Below are 27,500 nucleotides of genomic sequence, written 5' to 3'. Positions count from 1 at the left end.
ATTTTTCAAAATCCCATCACCCCAAAATCCCATTTCCCATCACCCCTCCCCTCTAAATCTACCCCCTTGCCCATCCCCTCCAAATCATCCCCATCACCCATCTCTTTCAAATCTTCCCCCTTGTCCCTCCCCTCAAAATCTTCCCAATCACCCATTCCTTTCAAATCTCCCCCCACACCCCTCCGCTCCGAGACTCTCCCTCGCTCCTCCCCTCCTAGACTCCCCTCTCACCCCTCCCCCTCAAAGCGTCTCCTCAAAGCGTCCTCCCCGCTTCTTCCCCCTTCCAACTTTCACCTTCATCTCCCTCAACCTTCTGCCTCGCTCTTCCCCCTCGTCAAATAACACCTCACTGCACCTCTCCCAATCACCATCAAACCTTTTGTCTGCCCCATTCTTCCCTTTCTCCAAGCTATTCTGTAATCTCCGACACACCTTCAACAGCTCTCCCTACCTCTTCCTCCTCTTCCACATCTTACCCTACCGCCCCCCCCCCCCTGTTCTGTATCCGATGCTCCCCCTTCCTCTTCCTTAACAGTATGGACCTCAAACATCCGGGGCCTTCGCTCAAACTTGTATGATCTCTCCATACAGGTTGCTTCTGACAAACCAGATGTGATCTGCTTAACAGAAACTTTCCTCCTTCATGATGTCTCTGATTCCTTGGTATCTCTCCCAGGTTACTCCCTCCTCCGGTATGATAGACCTGAGCCTCGTCCTGGAGGTGGGGTTGCTATCTTTATAAAAAACTCTCTTCCTCACTCGCCCTGCACTGCCCTCTCTCCACCTCACCCCCAGGAATACCTTTGGCTACGGCTTCCCCTTCGCTCCCACCTTTTGTTCATATGTGTGTTGTACCGTCCACCAAACAGTGATGACTCCATCTACATCTCGCTGTCTGAGAATATGGACCAACTTCTATCTACCCATCCCAACTCTCTCTTCCTCATATGTGGTGATGTGGTGATTTTCTGTGGTGATGTGGTGATTTCACCATATGTGGTGATGTGGTGATTTCACCATATGTGGTGATGTGGTCATATGTGGTGATTTCAACTGTCACTATGCCAGTTGGCTGGGTGTGGGTACCGCTCTCACCAGCCATGGCTCTTCAGCAAAGGACTTCTGTGACTCACTGGGACTGACACAATCTGTCAATTTCCCGACCCGGATTTCAGTCAACGGAGCATCTTCTCTTCTGGACTTGGTTATGACTAACTTCCCTGAAAATGTCTGCTGCTCTTCTTCTGCTCCAATCGGCTCTTCTGATCATGTGCTTGTTAAAGTGGACATCTCTCTGACCATTCTCAGAGAGCCTCCTCAGCGTCGACGAGTCTGGCATTTCACTCAGGCCAACTGGCACGGTCTTCAAGCAGCCATCAATCATCTGGACTGGTCTCCCATCTCTACTGCCTCTGACATAAATTCTTCCTGGGAATTCTTCCAAAGCAAACTGCTCTCTCTCATGCACAGATTTATCCCATCTCGTCTTCTGTTGTCTTACACTTCCTCCCGTCCATGGTACACGGAATCTTGTGGTGAGGCTATTGCCCAGAAACAACTTGCTTTCGTCTCCTGGAAAGCAAATCCAACGGAAGGAAATCTCATTTCCTTTCACAAAGCCCGAAACAAGTGTGTGTCCACCCTCAGGAGAGCCAGGAAACAATATCTCTCCGTTCTCAGGACCGAACTCTCTTATCTGTCTCCCTCTTCCAAATCCTGGTGGCGTCTGGTCAAATCTGTTTCTGGTGTTTGTTCCCCCTCCATCCCCTCCCTCACCTCAAATGGCCACACGGCTGACTCCGCGCGTGAAAAAGCTGAATGCCTCAACTCTGTGTTTGCCTCTAAATCTTCTGTCCCAAACCCATCCCTCTCTGTACCCACCGTACCCAGTCGTACCCAGCTGCTCCTGGACTCTGTGTCCTTTCCTCCTGACAAGGTGGAAAAGTTTCTGTCAACCCTCGACTCGGATTCTGCAACTGGACCTGACGGCATCAGCCCACGGGTCCTAAAATCCTGTTCTTCCGCTCTTTCACTCCCTCTCTCTGTTCTCTTCACCCTCTCTTTTGCTCAAGGTCATCTTCCATCTGCTTGGAAATCTGCCAACATCACCGCTTTGCACAAAAAAGGTGCAAAAACAGATCCCAGCAACTACAGACCAATCAGCCTTCTCCCAATTATCAGCAAAGTCATGGAATCCATCATTGCTTCAGATATGAAATCTTTCCTCTTCTCCAATGGCTTGATCTCTGATCATCAATTTGGTTTCAGACCTGGACACTCTACTCTGGACATGCTGCTTCTGCTTTCTCAACAATGGATGGAGGTCCTCAATGCCAAACAGGAAATTAGAGCAGTCTCCCTTGACATATCACGTGCCTTCGATACGGTCTGGCACCCCGCTCTGCTCACCAAACTCTCCTCTTTTGGTATCAATGGAAATCTCCACACATGGCTGGCGGACTTCCTCTCTCGTCGTAGTCAACGTGTGGCCCTGAATGGGTTTCTCTCATCTCCTCTTCCTGTTCAGGCTGGAGTTCCACAAGGCAGTGTTCTGGGCCCTGTGCTTTTTCTGGTCTTCATCAATGATCTCTCTGACTCTCTTGAAATGCCTCTGTATCTCTTTGCTGATGACTCTACTCTCTGCCGCTCCATTCTTCATCCCTCAGATCGGCAGTCTGCTGCCTCCTCACTCTCTGCAGACCTGGACAAAATCACAGACTGGGCAAACAAGTGGAACATGTCTTTCAATTTCTGACTTTCAATCCTGACAGTCTTTCAATCCTCTCTTTCAGTTTCAGTCTCAATTTCAATTCAGTCTTTCAATCAATGAAAGACAAAGTCTTGCAATCCTGACAAATCTCACACTCTTACGATGTCTCTCCGAAAAGACCGACTGGACAACCCTCCCATCCACTTTCTGAATAATCCTCTCCAAGAAGTTCTGTCACTCAAGCTTTTGGGTCTCACTATCTGCCATGATCTTTCCTGGGAAAACCACATTTCAAATCTGGCCTCCAAAGCCAGTCGCCGACTGGGCATCCTCCGTCGTGCAAAGTCCTTCCTTGGCACACCTGAGCTCCTCACCACATACAAGGCTTTCATCCGCAGCTCAATGGAATACTGCTCTCCCCTCTGGGCTGGTGCTCCTGCCTCACACCTAGCTCGTCTTCACGCTGTTGAAACCAAAGCATTCAGAATCATTGGAATTTCCCGCGATGAAGCTAACTCCAAGGGCCTCTCTCACTCACTGACTCACTGACTCACTCTCACTCACTCACCGCAGGCAGGTTGGTGGTCTTTCCATCTTCTACCGACTCCTCTCTGGCCTTGCCCCCCCAGCTCTCTCTGGGCTCTGTCCGCAAATATTCCTACAGGTCGCACAAGATCTGCCTGCAACCCTCTTATGGTCAAACTGCCAAAATCAAGACTCTCTGCTCACCGTCACTCCTTCATTCCTCTCTTCTCCCGCCTCTGGAACAAACTCCCTCACTCTCTTCAATCCCACTCCACCCTCCAGGTCTTTAAAACTGCTGTTCACCACCATCTCTTATCTTCCCCCATCCAAAACCTTGATCTTTTCTACCCCCGCTAATTTCACCCCAATTCCACTTTTTTGAAATACCAACTTCTGTCCTGGAAGTCCTTGGTGTCCTTGTGTTTTATACTTCTCCCTCCACCCCCCCCCCTTCCCACGCCTCCTCCCCCCAAGCCCTCTCCCTTCCACACATCTCCCTGCTCTCAAATGTTGTGTTTGTGTGCTTCCCCTTCTCTCCCCATCTTGTTTTCCGCTCCCTCTTTTTGCGTGTTTTGTTTGTCTGGTTGATTTGTTTGTGAAGTAAATGTTAGCTCTTTCACGAGCCTCGATTCAGTATACAAAAAAAAAAAAAAGGCGAAGAAGGTGAGGGACTGAGTAAGCGAAGGGTGAGCTTAAGCGAGAGAAGAGAAGCTTCTCTTGAAGTCCAACTCCAACTGCTACTGGCACTCTCGATGGTTTTCTACAGAGGCCCCGCCCTTCTGTATGACTGTTCCTCTGGCCTACCCTCAGTATGTGGTGGGCCTTCATTGGCCACTGATTCTGCTGGGCAATGCCATGTGTTATGTTGTCTCACCCCTCTCCAAGGCTCTACAGCCAACTATGCTGCCATGGCTTGCAGTCCACTAGCCAAACAGTTAATGCAATGTCCTTTTAAAGTGCATAGCGCTTTCATTGTGCCTTTTTGTGGTGAAAAGTCCTCACCCGCTCCGCTTGCCAATAGGAGGTTTCTACACATAAAATCATATCTCGAGCTATCTTCTTCTTGTCCGATTTCCTTCATAAGGGGTGAGGTTCAATGGCACCAAGCTCCTGCCCTGCCGACGATATTCCTCCACCAACTATTTCCACACTACAACCACCCCCACCTTACTGATTGGCCTCCACCTGTGTTGAATTGTAGTGATTCTGTTTGTTTCAGAATAAAACCCGATTTCCTGTTGGTTTCCTCTGCTGGGCAGTGCATTTCACAGCAAAGACTCAACCATGAGCACCAATGAGCTTTCAAAAGATCTCCAGGATAAAGTTGTGGAAAGGCACAGATCAGGGGATGGGTATAAAAATATTTCATAGGCCTTGAAGATACAGTCAAGATAATCATTCAGAAGTGGAAGGCATATGGTATCACCAAAACCCTGCCGAGATCAGGCCATTCTTCCAAACTGGATGAGCAAGCAAGGAGGAGACTGATCAGAGAGGCTACCAAGAGGGGAATGGCAACTTTGAAAGAGCTACAGGCCTTTATGCTAAAGACTGGTCACTGTGTGCATGTGACAACAATTGTACGGTCGCGTGTTAGAAGGAAGCACTTACTCAAAAAGGCCCACCTTGAGTCCAATTTGAGGTATGGAAAAAAACCACTCCAGAGATTCTGAAGCCATGTGGCAAAACGTTTTGTGGTCTGACAAAACCAAGATGGAATTTTTTGGCCTAAATTACAAAACGTTATGTTTGGCGCAGACCCAACACAGCATATCACCTGAAGAACACCATCCCTACTGTGAAGCATGGTGGTGGCAGCATCATGTTATGGGGATGTTTCTCATCAGCAGGGACTGGGGCACCCGTCTGGATAGAAGGGAAAATGGATGGAGCAAAATACAGAAAAATCCCAGAGGAAAACCTGCTGCCCTCTGCAAGAAAGCTGAAATTGGGACGGAAGTTCACCTTTCAGCATGACAACGACCCGAAGCATACAGCCAAAGCTACACTGGAGTGGCTGAGGAACAAAAAGATAAATGTCCGTGAGCGGCTGAGTCAAAGCCCCGACCTAAATCCAATTGAAAATCTGTGGCATGGCTTGAAGATTGCTGTCTATCAACACTCCCCATGCAACTTGACTGAGCATGAACAGTTTTGTACAGAAAAATGGGGAAATATTGTCCAATCAAGATGTGCAAAGTTGGTAGAGACCTATCCCAACAGACACAGTTGTAATTGCTGTCAAAGGTGCTTCCACCAAGTATTAACTCAGAGGGGTAGGACACTTATCCAACCAAGATATTCTAGTTAATCCGTCACCTGCACAACAAGAGACGGGGTTTTGTAATCACCTGTTTGTGCCTGTCTGTCAGTGTGTGTCTTTATGGGCCGCATTTTTTTTTTTTTAACCATTTGAGCTATTGTCATAAAAATTTTCACCAAAGCTTTATTATGATAACTAGCAACGGTACCCGCCCTATGGGCGGGCCTTCAATTGGGAGGCCCAAATGAAAAGTCAAAATATCAGAAATTGAAGGATTTTATTTTATTTTAAACGATTCATATAAACATCTGTTGAATCATATCACACGAAATCATCAAAATCTAAACAGTACATGGCGCCCATTTTGAAAAAAGATTGAATTCTGCAAAACGGAAGTGGCCGCTACACATCTTTCTCAGTCGCACGTTTATGTGTGAAGAGTGTATCCCGAATCTGTAACACGGAAGCGGCCGCTACACCTGTTTCTCAGTCGCTTTGCACACGCTGCCATGTTACTTCGGAGCCGCACGTTTATATAGGAAGAGCTCGTCAGGAGTCGATCTACTCTCTCCTGGTACGTAGAATAAACAGTATTTGTAGAATTTCAACAAAAGCCACATCACTGTTCATATCGGTAAATATTATTCCATCACTATTACATCACATTACATCACACATTACATCACATTACATCACTTTACATCACTTTGTTGAAATACCAACTTCTTTCTTGGAAGTCCTTGGTGTCCTTGTGTTTATACTTCCCCCACCCCCCCCCTTCCCACGCCGCCTCCCCCCAAGCCCTCCCCCTCCCACACATTCCCGATGTCCCTCTCAAATGTTGTGTTTATGTGCTTCCCCTTCTCTCCCCATCTTGTCTACCACTCCCCCTTTTTATATACTTTGTTTGTTTGTCTGTTTGATTTGTTTGTGTGATAAATGTTAGCTCTTTCACAAGCCTCGATTCTGTATACAAAAAAAATAATAATAATAATTTAAAAATCGTGTTTGGAAAAACTGGAAAATTGGAAAAACAATATAGCCTATTTTACTCCCAGGGGTCCCAGGAACACCCACCCAAAATATCGTTGCGATCGGTTGAGCCGTTTTTGCGGTACCTTCGAACGGACGGACGGACATTTAGTGAATTATTGTAAGATACGGAAGGGAAATTAATAATTTTGTCAAAAGGTCAGTGTTGAGATAAAATCATAAATTTTCATCCAGTTGACCTTAAGTTTTAAGAATTTGCATATTGGATCACAGAATTGGCTCACCAATCAAAAGCTAGAAACGGGTTGGGTTTTTGAAATCAAAAGCTAGAAACGGGTTGGGTTTTTTAAATCAAAAGGTCAAAGGTCAAGATTGCCTAAAATTGTCAATTTTCGACAAATTGACCTGAAAATATAAAAATTTGCATATTGGGTCACAAAATTGGTTCACCAATCAAAGGCTAGAACCTGATTTTTTTTTTTTTTAGATCTAAAGCTCAAAGGTTAAGGCTGCATAAAATAATGAATTTTCATTTTGTGTTTTAATTTTACTGTTTTCCTTATTCTGAGCTAACAGAAGAAGAAGAAGAAGAAGAAGAAGAAGAGGAAGAAGAAGTCTGAATACAAATGGACGGGCTTTGCATTTTCAGATGCTTTGTAGTTTTGTATTTTGAATTAATTTTCGGAAATTTGTAGAATTTGTTTTTCACTTCTAAGTTATGGGTTACGATGTGTAAATAAAGGCGGAAAACGACTGATTGAATGCAATTTAATTCCAGGCTACAAGGCAACAAAAGGTGAAAATTTTGAAAGGGGGTGAAGACTTTTTATAAGCACTGTATCCAAACACACATATACATACACACACGTGTACATGGCTTGTACGTGTGTCTCAGACTATACTGTGTATATCTCGTTCCTATAATTTTCTTAACTATCCTCATGTACAAGGTCGTATAGGTGTTTCGCCATGAGAAACATGAATCCTTTTTTGTAGTTTTGGAAACAAGAGGCAGCATGTGACGAATGATTCAGGTGCCGAGAATGCGCAGCAATGATCGAGATTGGAATTTTCACAAAACCGCTCCATTGCTGTGATTTCCATGTCTGAGCTTTTCCAGAGATGTCTGGGTAACAACATTCGGCCGGGGGAGGGAGTGGGGGAGGTAGGGGGCACCCCGATTCGGCGTCTTTATTATTCCAGCACACACTTTCTGCTTTCATGTATGAGTGGAAGGAACAGTGAGCTGGAAAATAAAATAAGTAGAATAAAAACCTCCATGAATGACATTCCACGCGACCCTGCTTGGCGGCTCGTCCTGCACGTTACTCATCTGATGCAATGCAATCTAACGTGAAGCCCTCTGGGAGAACCAGCGAGGTGAGGGAGCACGTGGGCAGGAGTAGGACCTCAACCACTCCCCCCTCTTTTACCACCAATCCAATAAAGTGATAATTATGTTTGAGCTCCTTCTGATTTCAAATGACTGCGCAAAAGCGTTAAGGTCTTATACTCGGTGCGTTAATCAAAATGATCTACCGACTACTCGTCTTGTACTCGGTGTGGCAAAGAAAAGTTTTTTAACGAGATACGTAAGATAGTCCAATATATCGATGAAACGAGATACCGACAGTATTCTGATATACCTACAAAATGTTTAGATTTACCTACCTACAAAACGACATACCTGCCACAGTCTAAAACACCCACAAAATGACACACCTACAATTTTCCAAAGTATGGCAACGTCTTATTTTCCTTCAACCTATACAACAACAACAACAACAACAACATGCATTTTAAAAGGCCATTTTCCCTGCTAGAGCGGGGGTTAGCCTTGCGGTCCCCATGACAATCTTCTCCATTTTGCCCTATTTTCTGCATCTCTCCTTGTTAACCCCCTTGCCAGCATTTCTTCTTCCACCATCTTTAGCCAAGTCTTTCTCGGTCTTCCCCGTCTTCTACTTCCTTCTACATTCATTTCCATCACTCTTCTCAACCAGTCACTTTCATCCTTCCTCAACACATGACCAAACCATCTCAACCTGTTCCTCTTCACAGCATCATCACAGGCTCTATTCCCATCATCTTTCGCAATTCATCATTTGTCTTCCTCTCTCTCAACCGATACTCCGCACATCCGTCGAACCATTCGCATTTCCACCCTTTCCAACCTTCGTTGCTGCTCTACGTTCATTACCCATGTCTCGCTCCCATAAATCATAACACTTCTCACAACATGCAGCATACACCTTTCCCTTCAGCTTCAACGACACTCCCCTCATCATCAGCACGCCACTCAATTCCCGAAACTTTCTTCCATGCACATCTCACTCGAGCAACCGTTGCCGAGTCTGATCCACCTTCTCCATCAGCATGTCTCCGAGGTAGCAAAATGTTTTCCACACCTTCCAGCTTCACACCGTCTCCAAGATCCAACTCAACATTTCCTCCATCTGCAGCTCCCTCTGTTGCACACCTTACATTTGAATGTAGCTGCCACACTGGTTAATGACCCTCTCAGACCACTACATTTTTGATGAAGCCCACTCAGCGCACATTGTACACTGAATGGAGTTCAACTCCGACACCCTTCCTACACACAGCACATGGCCACTTTCCCAGTTCTTTCCACCTCACCACATGCTTTACCACATTGCCATCACCTTCGTCTTTCCGATATTCACCTTCAGACCTTTTGTCTCCATTTCTGCTTTCGTCTTCAACTTCAACTTTCGTCTTTTTCCTTCAACCTATGAGTATAAATAATTACTGTAGTTGTGAAAATACTTTTGACTTATTTACATACTTAAAAAATACAAACATGCATATATATATACCATATAAATCACCTTTCAAGGCCATTTTTCCCGCAGAGCAGGGGTTGGCCTTTTTCGGGCACCATGGTCCCCTTTTTGAAGCGATGTTTTATGGCCGGATGCTCTTCCTGCCGCCAACCCTGTTGGTCACCTCTTGCGACACACAGGTAATTACCAGTGAACTGGTACTCAATTTGCCGACCTCGGAAGGATGACAGGCTGAGTCAATCCCCCTGGTGTTAATTCAGCGATCGACCGGGATTTAAGCCCAGGATCCTAGGATCCCAAGCCGGCACCCTAACCGCTAAGCCAACACCAGGCCATATACATATACCGTATACCGTATGTGTGAATATATATATATATATATATACTGTATATATATATATATATATATATATATATATATATATATATATATATATATATATATATATATATATATATATTCCACATATAAAAGTTAGTGTTTCATTGCGAGCTGTTTTTGAACATTCCTACCAATTTTTATTTTTGTGAGCGGTCTGTATGGCACATTCTGGAATATTTACCATCATCATACTCCTGACAGCAATCAGTCAGGGCAGGAATTTGGAATTTTTTCACGGTGTCAGCGATAACTCGCCTACTCTTCATGAAAGTCACCGTGGGAGCTTTAATGTCCTCCGACGACACGTGGTGGCAGACGCGGGTCCTCCATCTAAAATCCATCCAAGGGAAAGAGCTCACATTGATGAATCGCCTTGCCTGTGAAGCAACAGGATGACAGTTTATAACTCGATTGAGATTCTAAACGAGGCTCGACAGCTCAGAGGCGAGTGTGTGTACCTCTCGGGTCTCGGCTGTCCCATAAGTCCAGAAATTTTCAACACCGTTATTTGTTCCACACATTTTTTGAGAATTTCACAATATATATTATTGAGGGTAAAGGATTGTTAACCATGAGTAAGTACATCAATCACTCACACATTTTCACGTGAGGGCAAGGATTTACTGATTTCAACTCGTATCTTTCGTGCCAAACTTTCATAACCAACCACTGTATACAGTTCATTAAATCACCTGTATCATACAGGTAATCATCGTACAACCCGCACAAGTTCCATTCTCAATTAATCATGGCCCAGGCTACAAATTATAACATTGTTTCAGATCAAATGTCACCTAATCATAATTTTCCCTTTAAATACGAAAATAACATTTTTTTACAACCTCGCACTTTTCATTCCATTCGCAGCCGAGTCTGTGACCTCATTAATGGCTGTTACATATCACATAGATAGGAGAAGACCCTCAGAAAGCCTAGTGCTTATTTACAACCTACTAATTCGAATTTTTCATGAGGGTAAAAAAAAAAAAAAAAAAAAAAAAAAAAAAATATATATATATATATACATTTTTATATAATACGAGCAGAAGTACCCGGCGTTGCCGGGCGGGGAAGGGGGGGGAGGGGATGAGGGGAGGGAGGAGAAGGGCAGGGGAGGGGGGAGGGTGTAGAGGGGAGGAGGAGGAAGGGGGGAGAGGGGGAAGGGGAGGGGACAAGGGGAGGGGAGGGGGGGGGTGAAGTGGGGAAGGGGACGGGAGGGGGAAAGGGGGGGGGAGGGGGAGAGAGGGGGAGGGGAAGGGAGGGGGGGTAGGCAGGAGAGGAAGGAGGTTCATATATATGCTGGTTTGTGAATGTGGTGTTCATCACGTTTCTGAGTTAAGTGTGATGCCGATCAGGAAGAAGAAAAAGCCGTACTACCAACTTCGTACACTTCCGGAATAGTTTGATTTATTTGTGTTCAAATGTCTGGTGATTGTTTTGTATTTATTTATGCAAATGTGTACTTGTATATAACTGTCATTAATTTTAAAAGGCTTAGGCACTATCGAGCTTCTTTTTTTTTTTTACTCCAAAAAAACTTTTTTTTTCATAATTATTATTATTATTTGCCTAAAACACCCCCAGGCAATCACTAATGAACCTCTGAAAGTTTGACGAAGATCAGTTCAGCCATCTCTGAGAAAAATGGTGACACACAGACAGACAGACAGACAGACAGACATCTCTCTTATATAGTAGAAATACATTTATATATACATTTTTATTTAATATATACATTTATATATACATTTTAATATAATATATACATTTATATATACATTTTAAATATATATATACATTTATATATACATTTCCATATAATATATACATTTATATATACATTTTAATATACTAAATACATTTATATATACATTTTTATATAATATATACATTTATACATATATTTTTATATAATATATACATTTATATATATACATTTTAATATAATATATACATTTATGCATACATTTTTATATAATATATACATTTATATTTACATTTTAATATAATATATACATTTATACATACATTTTTATGTAATATATACATTTATATATACAGTCGCACCCCGCTATTCACGGGTGATAAAATGCGACCTGTTTCTCTATTCGTGAAAAAGTGTAATATATAATATATAATATATAATATTTTGTATAATATATACATTTTAGCTCTTTCACAAGCCTCGATGTTGTATACAAAAAAAAAAAAAAAAAAGTTCCGCGAAATCGCGCTTTTTTTTCGTATTCGTGGCCGTGTTCCGCGAATTCACGGTTTGTTTTCTATTTGCGGCCATGGTCCGCAAATTCACGGTTTGTTTTCTATTCACTGCTATGTTATGCGAAATTGCAGGGGTTTTTTTTTTTTCATATTTGCGGCCGTGTTCCGCATATTCACGGTTTGTTTTCTATTTGCGGCCGTGGCCTGCAAATTCGCGGTTTGTTTTCTATTCGCGGCTATGTTCCGTGAAATCGCCAGGTTTTTTTTCGTATTCTCGGCTATGTTCTGCAAATTCATGGTTTGTTTTCTATTCGTGGCCGTGGTCCGCAAATTCGCAGCTTGTTTTCTATTCGCGGCTATGTTCCGCGAAATCGCCGGGTTTTTTTTTTCGTATTCATGGCTATGTTCCGCAAATTCGCGGTTTGTTTTCTATTCGCGGCTGTGGTCCGCAAATTCGTGGTTTGTTTTCTATTCGCGGCTATGTTCTGCGAAATCGGCGGTTTTTTTCGTATTCACGGCTATGTTCCACAAATTCATGGTTTGTTTTCTATTCGCGGCCATGGTCCGCAAATTCACGGTTTGTTTTCTATTCGCGCCCGTGGTCCGCAAATTCATGGTTTGTTTTCTATTTGTGGCTATGTTCCGTGAAATCGGAGGGTTTTTTTTTTATTCACGGCTGCGTTCCACCAATTCACGGTTTGTTTTCTATTCGCGGCCGTGGTCCACGAAATCGCCAGGATTTTTTCCTATTCATGACTGTGTTCTGCAAATTCACGGTTTGTTTTCTATTCGCAGCCGTGGTCTGCAAATTCGCGGTTTGTTTTCTATTCGCGGCTATGTTCCACAAAATCGTCAGATTTTTTTCGTATTTGCGGCTATGTTCCGCAAATTCACGGTTTGTTTTCTATTCGCGGCCGTGGTCCGCAAATTCACGGTTTGTTTTCTATTCGCGGCTATGTTCCGCGAAATCGGTGGATTTTTTTCGTATTCACGGCTGTGTTCCGCCAATTCACAGTTTGTTTTCTATTCGCGGCCGTGGTCCGCGAAATCGCCAGTATTTTTTCATATTCGCGGCTGTGTTCCGCAAATTCACGGTTTGTTTTCTATTCGCGGCCGTGGTCCGCAAATTTGCGGTTTGTTTTCTATTCGCGGCTATGTTCCGCGAAATCGCCGGATTTTTTTTCGTATTTGGGCTTATCTACGGTATTGGGAGATTTGTGGCATGCCTCTATTGTTAACTGAACTGACGAAAGCACAATGATTTTTTGTCGTACAAAATATTAAATTCAGATGTGGCACACCCTGGAGAGATACCAGAGATAGTTTGGTGCAAATAAAATACTTCGTTGGATTTTTATTTCAAATGAAGTTCCATGTCCACCCTCCTACAAAAGGGTGAAAACGTGACACGCCAACATATATCAAAATAAAACATGATTAGAATCACATATATGAGGTCAAGTTCTTTCCCTTATCTCTATAATAATCTATCTATAATGCCAGTAATCTCTGTGTGTCTGTCTGTGTGTCTGTGTGTTTGTCTGTGACCGCTGTTTCTCGACAACCACGGGTCCGATATACTTGAAACTTGCCAGGTATATTGCTGGGGACCCGAGGATGTGCCTTTTCAAGGTTTGAAATTAATCGGACAAGTACCTACCGAGCTATGTCCAAAAAACGCTTCAACCAATCAGAGAGCAGCGAGCTATCACGTGTGCCGAACCGTTAATGCAATGCAAGCGTTAATGCGTTAATGCAAGGCTTTTCTTTTTTCCCCTCTTCTCTTTCTACTTTTCCTTGCGATTAAATTGCAAACAGCCAAAATACGTTGGCGCTAATTGAATAATTGGCCATTAACACTAAAATAATCGTAACTGCGATATGCCAACTTCCGGACAGTGCAGCCTTCCATGTTGTTGTTGTTTGCAGCAGCTGTTTGCAGCAAGGCAAGGCTTTTCTTTTTTTCCCTCTTCTCTTTCTACTTTTCCTTGCGATTAAATTGCAAAAAGCCAAAATACGTTGGCGATAATTGAATAAATGGGCATTAATAGATAGATAGATAGATATGCGATATGCGAACTTCCGGACAGTGTGCGCGTTACGAGCTGACCGCCATTACGGTACGTAATTCGATTTCTTATGCGCATTATTTCTCCCAATTCAGTCAGAGCGAAGGGCGGAAGCGAAGAGCGTTGTTATTTTTTGTTTACGGGCGTACGGGCGGGGTAGAGCGTACGGGTAGCGTTTTTTTTTTTTTTGGGCAAGGAACGGGCACCCACGTACGGGCAATGCCCTAGTAATTACAACATCATTAAGTAAACTTATCGCGTTTTTTTTTTTTTTCGAAGTCGTTTAATATTTTTTCTGAATTTTCAAAAATGTAGTGCACGTTCGTTATGGCGTCTGTCCCCGAAATTACGAACGTGAAAGATAAGTTTTCACTGATTTGTTGTTAATTTTAATTCATATTTTCAAGTTCTTATAATTGTGTAGAACACCGGCTTCATTATGCTGTAGATGTTTTTTGCGTGAAGAGATGATCGTTTGCGAACAAAACGATCGCAAAATGTAGAATTGCATTCTGTCCCCGTTACCAACGTTACCATATGTTAAATATTATGGCAGGTAGGTTTATGCAGATCCAGTTCAACAGAAAGTCTCTCGATTTTGATAAATTTACAGTATACATGACTGATGGATTGCAAAGCTGTATTATGATGTATTTTAAAGGTGTTCAATGAGTATTTTTTGTCTGTCTGTCCCCGTTCATAGCGTTACCATGCCTGAAGCGTGAGCTATCTCTGCCGGCATAATTTATTATAAACAAAAAGTTATCCTTATCTTTATAGTTTTGGATAGTGTGCACTCTGAAGAATGAAATATGTAAAAATGAGAATCTGCTCATCAGCTTCATTTTTTGTCCTCCATGTAACACAAATATACCCCATTACCGTAGATAAGCCCATTTGCGGCCATGTTCCGCAAATTCACTGTTTGTTTTCTATTCGCGGCCGTGGTCCGCAAATTCGCAGTTTTTTTCTATTTGCGGCTATGTTCCGCAAAATCGCCAGGTTTTTTCGTATTCGCGGTTATGTTCTGCAAATTCACGGTTTGTTTTCTATTCGCGGCCGTGGTCCGCAAATTCGTGGGTTTTTTTCTCTTCGCGGCTATGTTCTGCGAAATCGCCGGGTTTTTTTTCGTATTCGCGGCCGTGTTCCGCAAATTCATGGTTTTTCAGGGGTCCAAAAAATAATCTGTTTCACGAGCCACGACGAGCATGACCTGCTCCTGCGTTTGCTGCCGGGCGTTTTGCGTTTTCACAGCTTTCGTGGGATATCCTGTCATTCAAAATGAATAGCTTCACGTGATATTCCACTGTTCACAGGTAAACAATGTTTCGCAGGATATCCCGCCATTCACACTGTGAACAACTTCATGTGTCCACTGTTAACAGGTAAACAATATTTTGCGGGATATCCCGCCGTTAACACTGTGAACAGCTTCACGTGATATTCCACCGTTCACAGGTAAACAATGTTTCACATGATGTTCCACCAGCTGCATAACACGTCATCCCCGTGAGTTACTGTACAGAATGAAAACACTCCACAGTATCTATTAGTGCAATTAGCTGTCTCCATTTTCCCCATTGAAACAATGGCACGGCATTCATTTAGGGATTTTCATCGACATTCATGGATTAATGCCAACATTCGCGGGTTTTGTCTCGCCATTTCCGGGACCTCCATCGACCTTCGTGGATTATCGTCGACTTTCTCGGGATTTGCGTCACCATTCGCTGATTTTGCCTCGCCGTTCGCGGTTTGGTCCTCTCTATTTGTGGATTTCCATGGCTGGGGAAGCAACCCCCCCTTTTTCCATTGACTTGGGAAGCAATCCCCCCTTTATCCATTGAAACAATGCCCCCAAATTCATGGGTTTCGCTATTCGTGGATTTTCCAGGAACATATCCCCTGCGAATAGCGGGGTCCGATTGTATATACATTTTAATATAATATATACATTTATATTCTTGGGTAAAATGCCACGATTATGACGGAGAATATCAAAACTTTCTTTCAAATTCGGATGAGAGTTGTTCAATTGATCTCACTGTGCTTATAAACGTCGAGCCGCGCAGGGTAAGAATTCCATTAAATGTCCTGGAAAGTTCAGAAACCCTCGTACCTTCCATGCCTTGATGTTTTCCATTCGCTTTGATTTGGGGTTACATGTAATGCCACTGCCCCTCCATGCCCATATTCATGGCCATTCCACCCATGGGCCCTGCAATTGAGAAGGTGAATCCGTTATAGCAAAGCAAAATTGTCCCTTTACTGCTCCGGCTCCAACACTCATCCTGAATTGTAGATATAGATACTCATAGATTCGCAAGAGGTATTTAGCCAGAGCGTTACAGCCCAAGGGGTTTAATGTATAGTTTGCAAGATACCATGGGACCTTTATTATATATAGTCCAAGTAAGGGCAGATAAAAGATAGCAGGCTTAAAGTCCCCTCTGAAGGACTTGCTGGATCCTCAGCAACAGTTTGCTGGACACGAGAAAGCTCAAAGAGATAATACAGGCCTAGTATAAAAATCAAGTCTACGTGGTGGACAATGTAATAATAAGTATCCTTCATTCCAGATAATCGGTGATATTGAAGAATCAATGCAATTCCTGGGTTCCATTGAGTTTTATACTGGGCGGTTTTGCTATCGCCTTTCCCGCACTCAGTCAGGGGAGGGATTTCGAATTTGTTCCAGGGTGCCTGCGATAACATGCCTACTCTTCGTGAATGTTCAACATCATCCAACTACAGCTAGCTGATGGGACACCCAGTTTTACGTCCATTCAAGGGACGGCACACACATTGACACCTGTCAAACACCAGGATGACAATTTATAGCTGAGGCAGGATTCCAACCCAAGCTAGATGAGTGTGCATACCTCTCGTCTCTCCTTCCAGCCCCTCCAAGCGGTTAGCCACTCTGATAACGCTTTATCACTCATTACAATCACTTGCGGTAAGACGGAGAGAAGTGTCCGATCTCAGTAATCAAATCCTGGAACACAAAGCCTCACCTTTCCACCCTGGTTTCTGTTCCATTGCTCCCAGTTTGTGATAAACGTCATTAATTGTCATTCTCCAATGAAATAGTTAATTTCTGGAGAGAGTAATTGCGGATGGCTCAAGGCCTTGCTGGAAGGCCGATTGGCCAGACTCTGTTCACAGGTGATTCCATGGGTGGCTACGGCTCATCAGCCAACAATATAGGACCAAGTTAAGGTCTTCGCCACCTCTCCTCCTCAACCACCCTCCTGGAAGCGTTGACTCAAGTCTTCAGCATAACCTGACCGAGCTCCAGGTGACAGCTCTCATACACAAGCAACTTAACAGTTCTGCTTTGGAGGACAAAAAAATTATTGTGGATGGTGACGTCACCCAGCACCTTATTGCATCTTGCATCAGGACAAAGCCACCACTCAAATGGAAAGAAGATTCAAGCGCAAAAAAAACAACTCCTCGGCCAAAAAGAGCCATCGATTGAATGAGATATAAACCAGTTGTCGATAAATGATTTTGATAGCAATGTCGGAGTTTGAAAAAGGTTAGAGACCCAAAAAGCAAGGTTCCTGAAAGGCGGACGCATGGAGAAAAGGAATGAGTACATCTATACACGTATAATGGTGTGACGTATTAATGACCACGTCTCTTGCGGTCCACGGGCATCAACCTAGAGCATGGACAAACGGCCGTTGCCCAGACAACCATTGTCCAGGCTTGATGAATCTAGTGGTCTTCTCCTGCATTGAAGTTCCTTGTAAGGGAACTCATATTATGGTTATTATTGTTCTGGATAATTCAATGTATCGCTCAATCAATAAGCAAATAAAAAGATAACGACTGAGAGGTTACATCTCTGGGCCTGACCTCAGGGTCTCTGCTAGCATAGACCCCTTTTTTTTCTTTGAACTAGATGCAATCTAGATTGATGAATCGATCACCGCCTCTATGTTAGCCAGACAAAATGGCTTCACTTTGGCCGCAATGCTTCGATGGTGCACAAAGCTCTGCAGAGAGGACATGAAAGGGGCGAGGGTGAATGTCTGATCTGCTCGCGGCCTTTCATGGCCGTTTGTCAGGTTGATGAGCAAATTTGCTGGTTCCCGGAACCCGGAGGCCCCGCCGTGACCTAGCGCGCGGGCCTTGTTCGGCCGCTGGGCTGACTCAGGGAAAGGCTAATGGTCGCACGGAGGCCCAGCTCTCGACCCAATCGCTCTCTCTATTTGAACCCCGGGGACCTGCCATTCGAGTTGCCGTCTCTACAATAGTCGTGGCGTATGCGGAGCGCTTCAAATCACGAGCTGTACGTGTGGCTTTCGATTCCGAGCCTGAGACCAACTCTTGAGCGTCTTTCAACCAACTCTTGGGCGACTTTCAACCAACTAACGCAGTAAATAAGAGGCTGAAAAAGTTTGGAAGGTAGAAGTTGGGGTCAAAAAGATGAGACTTGCAGCTAATTCGGAGTTTTGGATTTCTGGACCACAAACCAAGTCTCAAGCTGCCAGTCTACCAACAGGTTCAACAAGTGGCTGCTCTACACTTCGCACACTAATTCAGGTGTTTTTATGAATTGGTGAACATTCATACATTTGCCAGTTGACGGATTTGTGGAATGCCATTTCCATCAAGTGCACTGGACAGTTTTTACTGAATGATTTGCTCACCTTGGGGACGGATTCCCATGTGTTGCTGCCCGTCCATTACGAAGCCACCAAGATGCTGTCCATCGGGGCTATAGCCAGCTCCTTGACTCACTGAAGGGACACACAAACACGCACACACGGTAAGGAATAATCTGGAAACATTCTCTGTGTACCACAATGTCATTGTTTTCACTCAATGTCAACCATGGATTTTTTTTCTTCCTCTCGCATGCAGCACCTGAGTGCAGGTAGCTTTATGTGTTGGGGGCACGGCTGTGCTGCTGATACAGTGACCCCTGTAGGTTAGAGCTGGAATTTGTCATTTGTTTGGGGTGCCCATGATGGCTTGTGTACTCTTAGCAAAGGACAACGTGGAATCTTTACCACCCACTAAGGAATGCTGGCATACGACATCCTGATTCCTCAACTTCCTGATGGACGCCCGTCCATCCGAGGAACACGGCCCACACATCGATTAATCACCCTGCGAGCCATGTGGTTGCCTGGCGCAGAGGTAGCATCGTTGCATTTGAACTGTCTAGTCTGATTTTGATTCTCTATCTCACTATGAACTGTCGGATTGGTACTTTGGAATGAGGCCGTTGCCTCATAAAGTCCCTCAGATGGGAGATTCAGTTAGAAGCCGGAGATCCAGGTTGCTGGAAACTAATAGGTAATAGCTGGAGACACGTCTGCAAGCATTGGCTGGTGGACATTAAAGATCACATCCTTCTTTCCGGAATCCTTCCAAATCTCTGCCCAAATGAGTAGGGACTCTTCATTAACAGCAGAGATACGCCCAGGTTAGTGATAATGCAATGAGCAGCCCAAGTTCTTGAACAAATCCCAATCAAACGTGCACTCTGTCGACGAATAAAGCAGTATGTTATTTGCGACAATTTGCCTGTCATTGCTTTTCTCCTTGAAAGTCGAGGTTCATGGAAGAACCAAACGGCTCCATCATTATTCATCTCCCACACTTGCACACGTTCACATGAAACCTTCACAGACTTCTGTGTTGTTGTTTTTTAACATTATCTAAGGCCCAAAAAACAACACATGACTGCGAGATGAGACAAACACAGCAAATGAGCTTGGGGGAAGTGCCGTCACTTCCTGATGCATTCTGGGTACCAGTGACGTCACAACTATGGCGCCACCTTTCTCACCGCACTCAGCAGTGCATTTCCTAAAGAGGAGTTTTCTCTTTCCCATGGATGCCAACCTATGGTTGTTTGTCCGTGCTTTATACTTTTAATTGGTGATTGTCAAATTGCTGAATTTCAAAAGTTTTTGGTATCACTCGGCAGAGGTTCTAACCGCTCGCTCCATACTCGTCTTTCACCGAAAAACCAAATATAAACAGTCATCTCATACGCAGGTCTCATTTTTTTGGTTGAGGTTGATCTTATTATTTTTTGTTGATATGCTCAGGGGAAATCCAATAGGAAGAGCGTCCGCAGGTGACAATGCAAGGAACTGACCCAAATGACTTCTTCATCAAGAAAGCAACATTCCCATGACCTCCTCCAGCCATTCCCACAGTGACAACATGATCCTAATCTTTAAAAAATCTGCAGAACTTCTTTATTGAAAACCTGGATCTGATATCCAGAAGATTATTGATTGAATTGGCAGAAAAGCAAGAAAAAGCGCAATGCAGTGAATGGTCATCTCGTCCATGCTTTTCTTTCTGTACGACGATTAGTCTCTTGGAAAAGGTCGTATGACAGACGGTGGATGGATAACATTCTGAGTCGAGATTGCGTCGAAGGAAATGGACGGTGGGGCAAAGCGAAGGTAGAAAAGACCGTTGGAAGGAATAGGGTTTGCATGAGATGTGTTTGGATTATGTGGAGGAGCCACCTTGAAGTACCGGAGAACTTCACAGAAAGAAAAACTAGGGAAGCAATTCCAAATATGGAGCAAAAGAAGGACAAACGGATGGACGTTAGCAGACGGGCGAAGGAGGAGGGAGTTGCTGGATGCATCCTGGCGGAGTTGGAGTCGAGAGAGCAGGGTACGCGAGATCAGACAAGAACCGGTGGAAAGCAGAGTGTATGGATAATCCATTCTCGGTTACTCACATTCCAAAAAATTAATTTAAAAACAAAATCCATTACCATTAAGTGGCATCCAATTTCCCTGGATCTCAGCTTGATCGTGCCATCTCAGAGGGATTCGCAAGGCCGTTTTCACCTGTTCCAAAAGCTGGTATATTCCACGAGCGTTTGTGGCGACATCTCATTCAACCGCTGTGACTGGGCCTTTATGGGCCTCAAGGCGTGTGCTTGAGTCTTGAATACAACTGCAGTAAGATCTGCATCATCTGTGCAGTGCCCATATCAAAACGCCTGGATAGAATTCGCGGTTTTACACCGCTGAGCAAGGGCAGGTAGCACGCGATCTTACACCTCTCATAGGAAATGTAGCTTATAGCTCACCAGTATCTGAAAACCATGCTTAGAAGGTGTTTTTGGCCTTTCAGAATATTACTACAAGCTATACCACCTTAGAGAAAGTTTTCGTCAATGGTGGATTTGGGGAAATCTATCTATAATTCCAGCAATCTCTGTGTGTCTGTGTGTCTGTGTGTTTGTCTGTGACCGCTGTTTCTCGACAACCACGGGTCCGATATACTTGAAACTTGCCAGGTATATTGCTGGGGACCCGAGGATGTGCCTTTTCTAGGTTTTAAATTAATCGGAGAAGTACTTACCGAGCTATGTCCAAAAAACGCTTCAACCAATCAGAGAGCAGCGAGCTATCACGTGTGCCGAACGTGGCGATCAGACTCTGCCTCGGACGGCACATTTGAGAGCGTATTCATTTATTTCACGTTGGAAAACTATGTTGCCGTTAAACTATGTTTTAAAACGAATTCAAACTGCGATTAAATTAAAACGATTCATCCTAACTGCGATTTGCGACCTTCCGGACAGTGAAGACTTCACTTCCGGCAGCCAATCACAGAACGCTTTGTTGCGTAGGCGTGGCCGATGTGAGAGCGAGCGGAGCTGAGCGCGTTACGAGCTGACCGCCATTACGGTTCGTAATTCGATTTCTTATGCGCATTATTTCTCCCAATTCAGTCAGAGCGAAGGGCGGAAGCGAAGAGCGTTGTTTTTTTTGTTTACGGGCGTACGGGCGGGGTAGAGCGTACGGGTAGCGTTTTTTTTTTTTTTTGGCAAGGAACGGGCACCCACGTACGGGCAATGCCCTAGTATAAATAATTACCAGACTCGGTGGTGTCATGGTTGGAGTGTCCGCTCCGACTCTGTGAGTGCGGTGTTTCGAACCCCAGCTGAGTCGTACCAAAGACTTTAAAATGGTACGAGCTGCTTCCTTGTTTGATGCTCAGCATTTGAAAAGGATCAAGCCAGACAAGCAACTGTAGCTTGTCAACCATTGTGCAGGCTTCTTGGCCCTCTGCAACCACCCCTCCAACCCAGTGTCCCCCCTCTTGTGTGTACCATGTGTCACATGCCCCCTTGACACGTCCTCCTTTACATGTACTTGTCCCAATCGCAGGCCCTCTTTAAATACGTATTCCATAGATGGCCCTTTTAAGCTCCCAACCCAACATGGCGCAAGATGCAAGCACAACAGGTTCGATCAATAGTTATTACATACTAGGAAATTTCAGCCAAATTTAGTTTTGATGATCGTTACATTAATTTCTAAATCGGGACTAGATGGATGAAAGTGATCATATCGCAAAGCTGTCACCTTTCATCTGGAGAATGGGAATAGGATTGATCAACTATCCTATACATCTCAATTTGAGGGCTCATGCTACGTAATGATACCTGGATGATCGTCCAAGCTTTCTAACTGGCAATCCATCACTACCCACGTTGCTCCCAAATTCATCCAGATCTCAGAGCCTTTGGGGTTAACTTGTTTCATTTGAAATAATCAGCTGACGAGTAGCAATGGTAACATTCCCAGTAGGAAAAAATGCCTCTCAGGGTATCTGATGGTCATTACCTTCCTGCTGCAAGGCTGCCTGTCCCATTTGAGGCTAAATGATGAACTCGGCCCACCAAAGCTTCTGTGACCTTCACGTAGACGCTCCGCTGCAATAACCACTAGGCTGCGCCCGTGATAGGTCACGGAGGCCATTTGCCATAACCTTTGCTGGGTGATGTGTGTTGGCATTTTGTAGGACCAAGCAAGCGTCATTTATTGAATTAGCATGGAACTCCAAAAGGTGGCCAAAAACAGGACATATCGTTTGTGCCAAGGGTGATGGTTATTCTGAGAACTTTACGGCGAATCCTCACCTGCCCGATTGGACTGGTCGATCATGGGTTGGACTATTCTGCGCCTTGCGTTAATGAACCTGGTGGAAAGAAGTTGGGAAGGGAGCGGGGGGAACAAAGGGAAGAAAACTCGTCAAATCTTCTATTAAACAATGATATTGAAAATCAAACATGGTTTGTAACATTCGCCGATTTGGGCGTCACAACCGTACATGTGAGTGGATGTGTCCAAATTTGGCCTACAAGCTTACAGTAAAGGGCCAGGTTTGAGGTCTTGCGAAAAGTCGTCATGACCATATGTTTCGATTCGAAAGAAGTAAAGCAGCTGAGGAAAAGAGGAATCCCTCATGGGCTATGTCTTTATTCCTGGTCTCAAATCAGCTTTCAATGGGAATATCAAGGATGTAAGTAGTGAGCTATTTGAACTGCCTTTTAGAGGCCATTTTCCCCACAGAGCAGGCGTTGACCTTTTTTGGGCACCATGGTCCCCTTTTTGAAGCAATGTTTTATGGCCGGATGCCTTTCCTGCCGCCAACCCTGTTAGTCGCCTCTTGCGACACACAAGGAATTACCAGTGAACTGGTACTCAATTTGTCGACCTCGGAAGGATGACAGACTGAGTCAACCCCCCTGGTGTTAATTCAGCGATCGACCGGGATTCAAACCCAGGATCCTAGGATCCCAAGCCGGCACCCTAACTGCTAAGCCAACATCAGGATTTGCAGTATCCTGTAAGTAGTGAGCTATTTGCTGTTAATTATTTCATTTTGAACAATGATTGTTGAACAAAATACAAATGGCTCGGCCAATTCTACATTAAGACAATTTGGTGTCGTAGAGCGAGAAATCAGACATTTATAATAATAATCAATCGTTTTATATGACACTAGGCACCACTCGGCAATTGGCAATGCTGAAAAGTACAAATATTTTTCAGGATACCTTGAAAACATTTTGCCAAAGGACCAGCCACACGTATTATTACATACATTTAGGGTGGAATGGAGGAAAGTACTGGATAGTAAACTGAGAACAGGAAGCTAAAGGGCGGATCAGAAGGAGGGAATCGTGATTAGCAAAATTAAAGGAGGTTGCGAAGAGAGGGGAGTATGGAGAATGTATGAAAGATGAATAGAAGGGGAAGGGTGCCAAACATTCTGACAGCTCAGCATACATGTTATGTAGATGCCTCCAAAATCATTTCTCAAGGCACTTATAAGTGAGTACATGTGTATATATATAAACATATATATATATATATATTTATACACATGTATAAATATACACATTTATATATATACACATGTACTCACTTATAAGTGCCTTGAGAAATGATTTTGGAGGCATCTACATAACATGTATGCTGAGCTGAGCATCTACATAACATATATATATATATATATATATATATATATACATATATATATATATATATATATATATATATATATATATATATATATCTTCTTCTATCTTCTTCTATATATATTCTTCTTATCTTATTATTATTTATTTTATTTATTTATTATTATTATATTATATTATATTATTTATTATTATATTATTATTTATATTATTTATATAATATATATTATATATATTATATATTATATTATATTGTTATATTATATTATATATTATTTATATATACAGTATAAAATAAAGTTTTTGTTTGTTTGTCTGCGCAAGCTAATCTCCTGAACGGTGAAAGATAGGAGGAAACCTCTAATAGAAAAAAATGTCGGGACGGGCCCCGGGAAGGTTTCAGGTTTGGTGGCGAGGCCGGTCGAGACCGCTTCGGCCGGGCCGGGCACATTTCACAATTAAAAGCTGAGCTGAATTATTGTAGTCAATCTTCTACGGCCGCGAGTAAAAGCAGAAATATAGTAGTAAATTCATTCAAAAAGAACCAAAAATGTCGGGACGGGCCCCGGGAAGGTTATATTCTCAGTGGCGAGGTCGGTCGAGGCCGCATCGGCCGGGCTGGGCCCATTTCGCAATTAAAAGCTGAGCTGAATTCTTGTAGTCAATCTTCTATGGCTGCGAGTAAAAGCTGAATTACAGTAGTAAATTCATTCAAAAAGAACCAAAAATGTCGGGACGGGCCCGGGAAGGTTATATTCTCAGTGGCGAGGTCGGTCGAGGCCGCTTCGCCCGGGCTGGGCCCATTTCGCAATTAAAAGCTGAGCTGAATTCTTGTAGTCAATCTTCTACGGCCGCGAGTAAAAGCTGAATTATAGTAGTGAATTCATTCAAAAAGAACCCGGGCAACGTCAGGTGCTTTCGGCTAGTATATATATATATACGATATAAGAGAGCCGTTGGTCTGTCTGTGTATCGCCATTTTTCTCAGAGATGACTGAACGGATCTTTGTCAAACTTTCAGAGGTTCATCAGTGAGTGCCTGTGAGTGTTTTAAATAACTAGGGCATGCCCGTACTATATATATATCTAAAATTATATCCCCCCCCTCTATTTACATGAAATGGTTTGGTCCATTCGCAAAGCCAAAGCGAACGGCGAACGGCTAAATCGCCATAGCTCGGTAACTACTTCTCCGATTAATATGAAACCTTGAAAAGGCACATCCTCAGGTCCCCAGCAATATACCTGGCAAGTTTCAAGTATATCGGACCCGTGGTTGTCGAGAAACAGCGGTCACAGACAAACACACACACACACACACACACACACACACACACACACACACACAGACACACACACACACAGAGATTACTGGAATTATAGATAGACTAGGGCATGCCCGTACTATATCTATATCTAAAATTATATCCCCCCCCTCTATTTACATGAAATGGTTTGGTCCAAAGCGAACGGCTTGCGAGTGGTGACAATCCCCCCCCCTCTATTTACATGCAATGGTTTGGTCCAAAGCGAACGGCTTCCGGTTCCGGAGTTTGGTAAAGAAATCGCCATCGCGTGCACAAACGCGCAGGAAAGCGAATGAATCGCAAATTCGTTTTTATTAGTTGTAAAACATAGTTTAACGCCAACATAGTTTGCAAACGTGAAATAAATGAATACGCTCTCAAATGTGCCATCCGAGGCAGAGTGTGCCCGCCACGTTCGGCACACGCGATCGTTCGCTGCTCTCTGATTGGTTGAATCGTTTTTTGGACATAGCTCGGTAAGTAATTGTCCGATTAATATGAAACCTTGAAAAGGCACATCCTCGGGTCCCCAGCAATATACCTGGCAAGTTAAAAGTATATCGGACCCGTGGTTGTCGAGAAACAGCGGTCACAGACAAACGTACAGACAGAGATTACTGGAATTATAGATAGACTAGGGCATGCCCGTACTATATCTATATCTAAATTTATATCCCCCCCCCCCTCTATTTACATGAAATGGTTTGGTCCAAAGCGAACGGCTTGCGAGTACGGTGACAATCCCCCCCCTCTATTTACATGAAATGGTTTGGTCCAAAGCGAACGGCTTGCGCCTTGCGGAGTTTGGTAAAGAAATCGCCATAGCGTGCCCAAATGCGCAGGAAAGCGAAAGAATCGCAAATTTAAGGAAATGCCCGTACTTCCGTAAGGAAGAGAAAAAAAATGAAAAGGAAAAACATTCCAAACCGCGAGGGAAAACAACACGGCACGTCGACACAACAACGTGTCCTGTGATTGGCCGTACGTGGCTGCCAGTAGCTGCCCCCCAAAAAAAGCTTTCACCGTCCGGCGACTGAATTTAAGGGGAAAAATAAAACGCTCTTCGCTTAAAACAACGCCCTTCGCTCTGACTGAATTGGGACAATGTTTTTATGTTTTTAATTGAATTACTATCCGTAATGGCGCACGCTCTCACGGGAGCTCCGGAAGGTCGTATATCGCAGTTACGATGAATCGCAAATTAGTTTTTATTAGTTTTAAAACATAGTTTAACGCCAACATAGTTTGCAAACGTGAAATAAATGAATACGCTCTCAAATGTGCCATCCGAGGCAGAGTGTGTTCGCCACGTTCGGCACACGCGATAGCTTGCTGCTCTCTGATTGGTTGAATCGTTTTTTGGACATAGCTCGGTAAGTAATTGTCCGATTAATATGAAACCTTGAAAAGGCACATCCTCGGGTCCCCAGCAATATACCTGGCAAGTTAAAAGTATATCGGACCCGTGGTTGTCGAGAAACAGCGGTCACAGACAAACAAACGTACAGACGTACAGACGTACAGAGATTACTGGAATTATAGATAGATAACAAAAAAAACTTTTTTGAAAAAATAAAGTTCGTTGTTTTGGATTTTTTAAATAATATCGCTCGATGGTGCCTAAGCATTTTTTACTTAATGACAGTTATATACAAGTACAAATTCGTAAAAATAAATACAAAACAATCACCAAACATTTGAACGCAAATAAATCAAATAATTCCGGAAATGTACGAAGTTAGTGGTAAGGCTTCTTCTTCCTGAACGTCATCATACTTAACTCAGAAATGTGATTTACGGTACGTTCAGCAGCATATATTCAACAAAAAGGTAAAATGATGATTTGACATTTGTGATGGATTCTGATTTGGATGTAATTGCTTTTCCATTACATTTGCCCTCACGTCAGATATGTTAATGTTTCTTTTTCACTTGAGCAACGCCGGTACTC

At 43.5% G+C, this 27,500-nt stretch overlaps 1 protein-coding gene across 1 annotated transcript in view; it reads right to left on the bottom strand.

Annotated features, from left to right (window-relative positions):
• Nucleotides 1-27,500, bottom strand: part of MEIS2 (Meis homeobox 2) — a gene marked incomplete in the record, with an annotated part of 295,705 nt that overhangs the window by 18,201 nt on the left and 250,004 nt on the right. Inside the window, 3 exon segments of the mRNA XM_078779325.1 lie at nucleotides 16,089-16,187; nucleotides 18,634-18,723; nucleotides 22,899-22,957. Coding sequence (XP_078635451.1) covers nucleotides 16,129-16,187; nucleotides 18,634-18,723; nucleotides 22,899-22,957 — 208 coding nt within the window.

This window comes from Myxine glutinosa, chromosome 5, assembly GCF_964187855.1.
Source record: "Myxine glutinosa chromosome 5, kmMyxGlut1.1, whole genome shotgun sequence".
NCBI classification, from domain to species: Eukaryota; Metazoa; Chordata; class Myxini; order Myxiniformes; family Myxinidae; genus Myxine; species Myxine glutinosa.
This window is presented reverse-complemented; position numbering and strand designations above follow the sequence as displayed.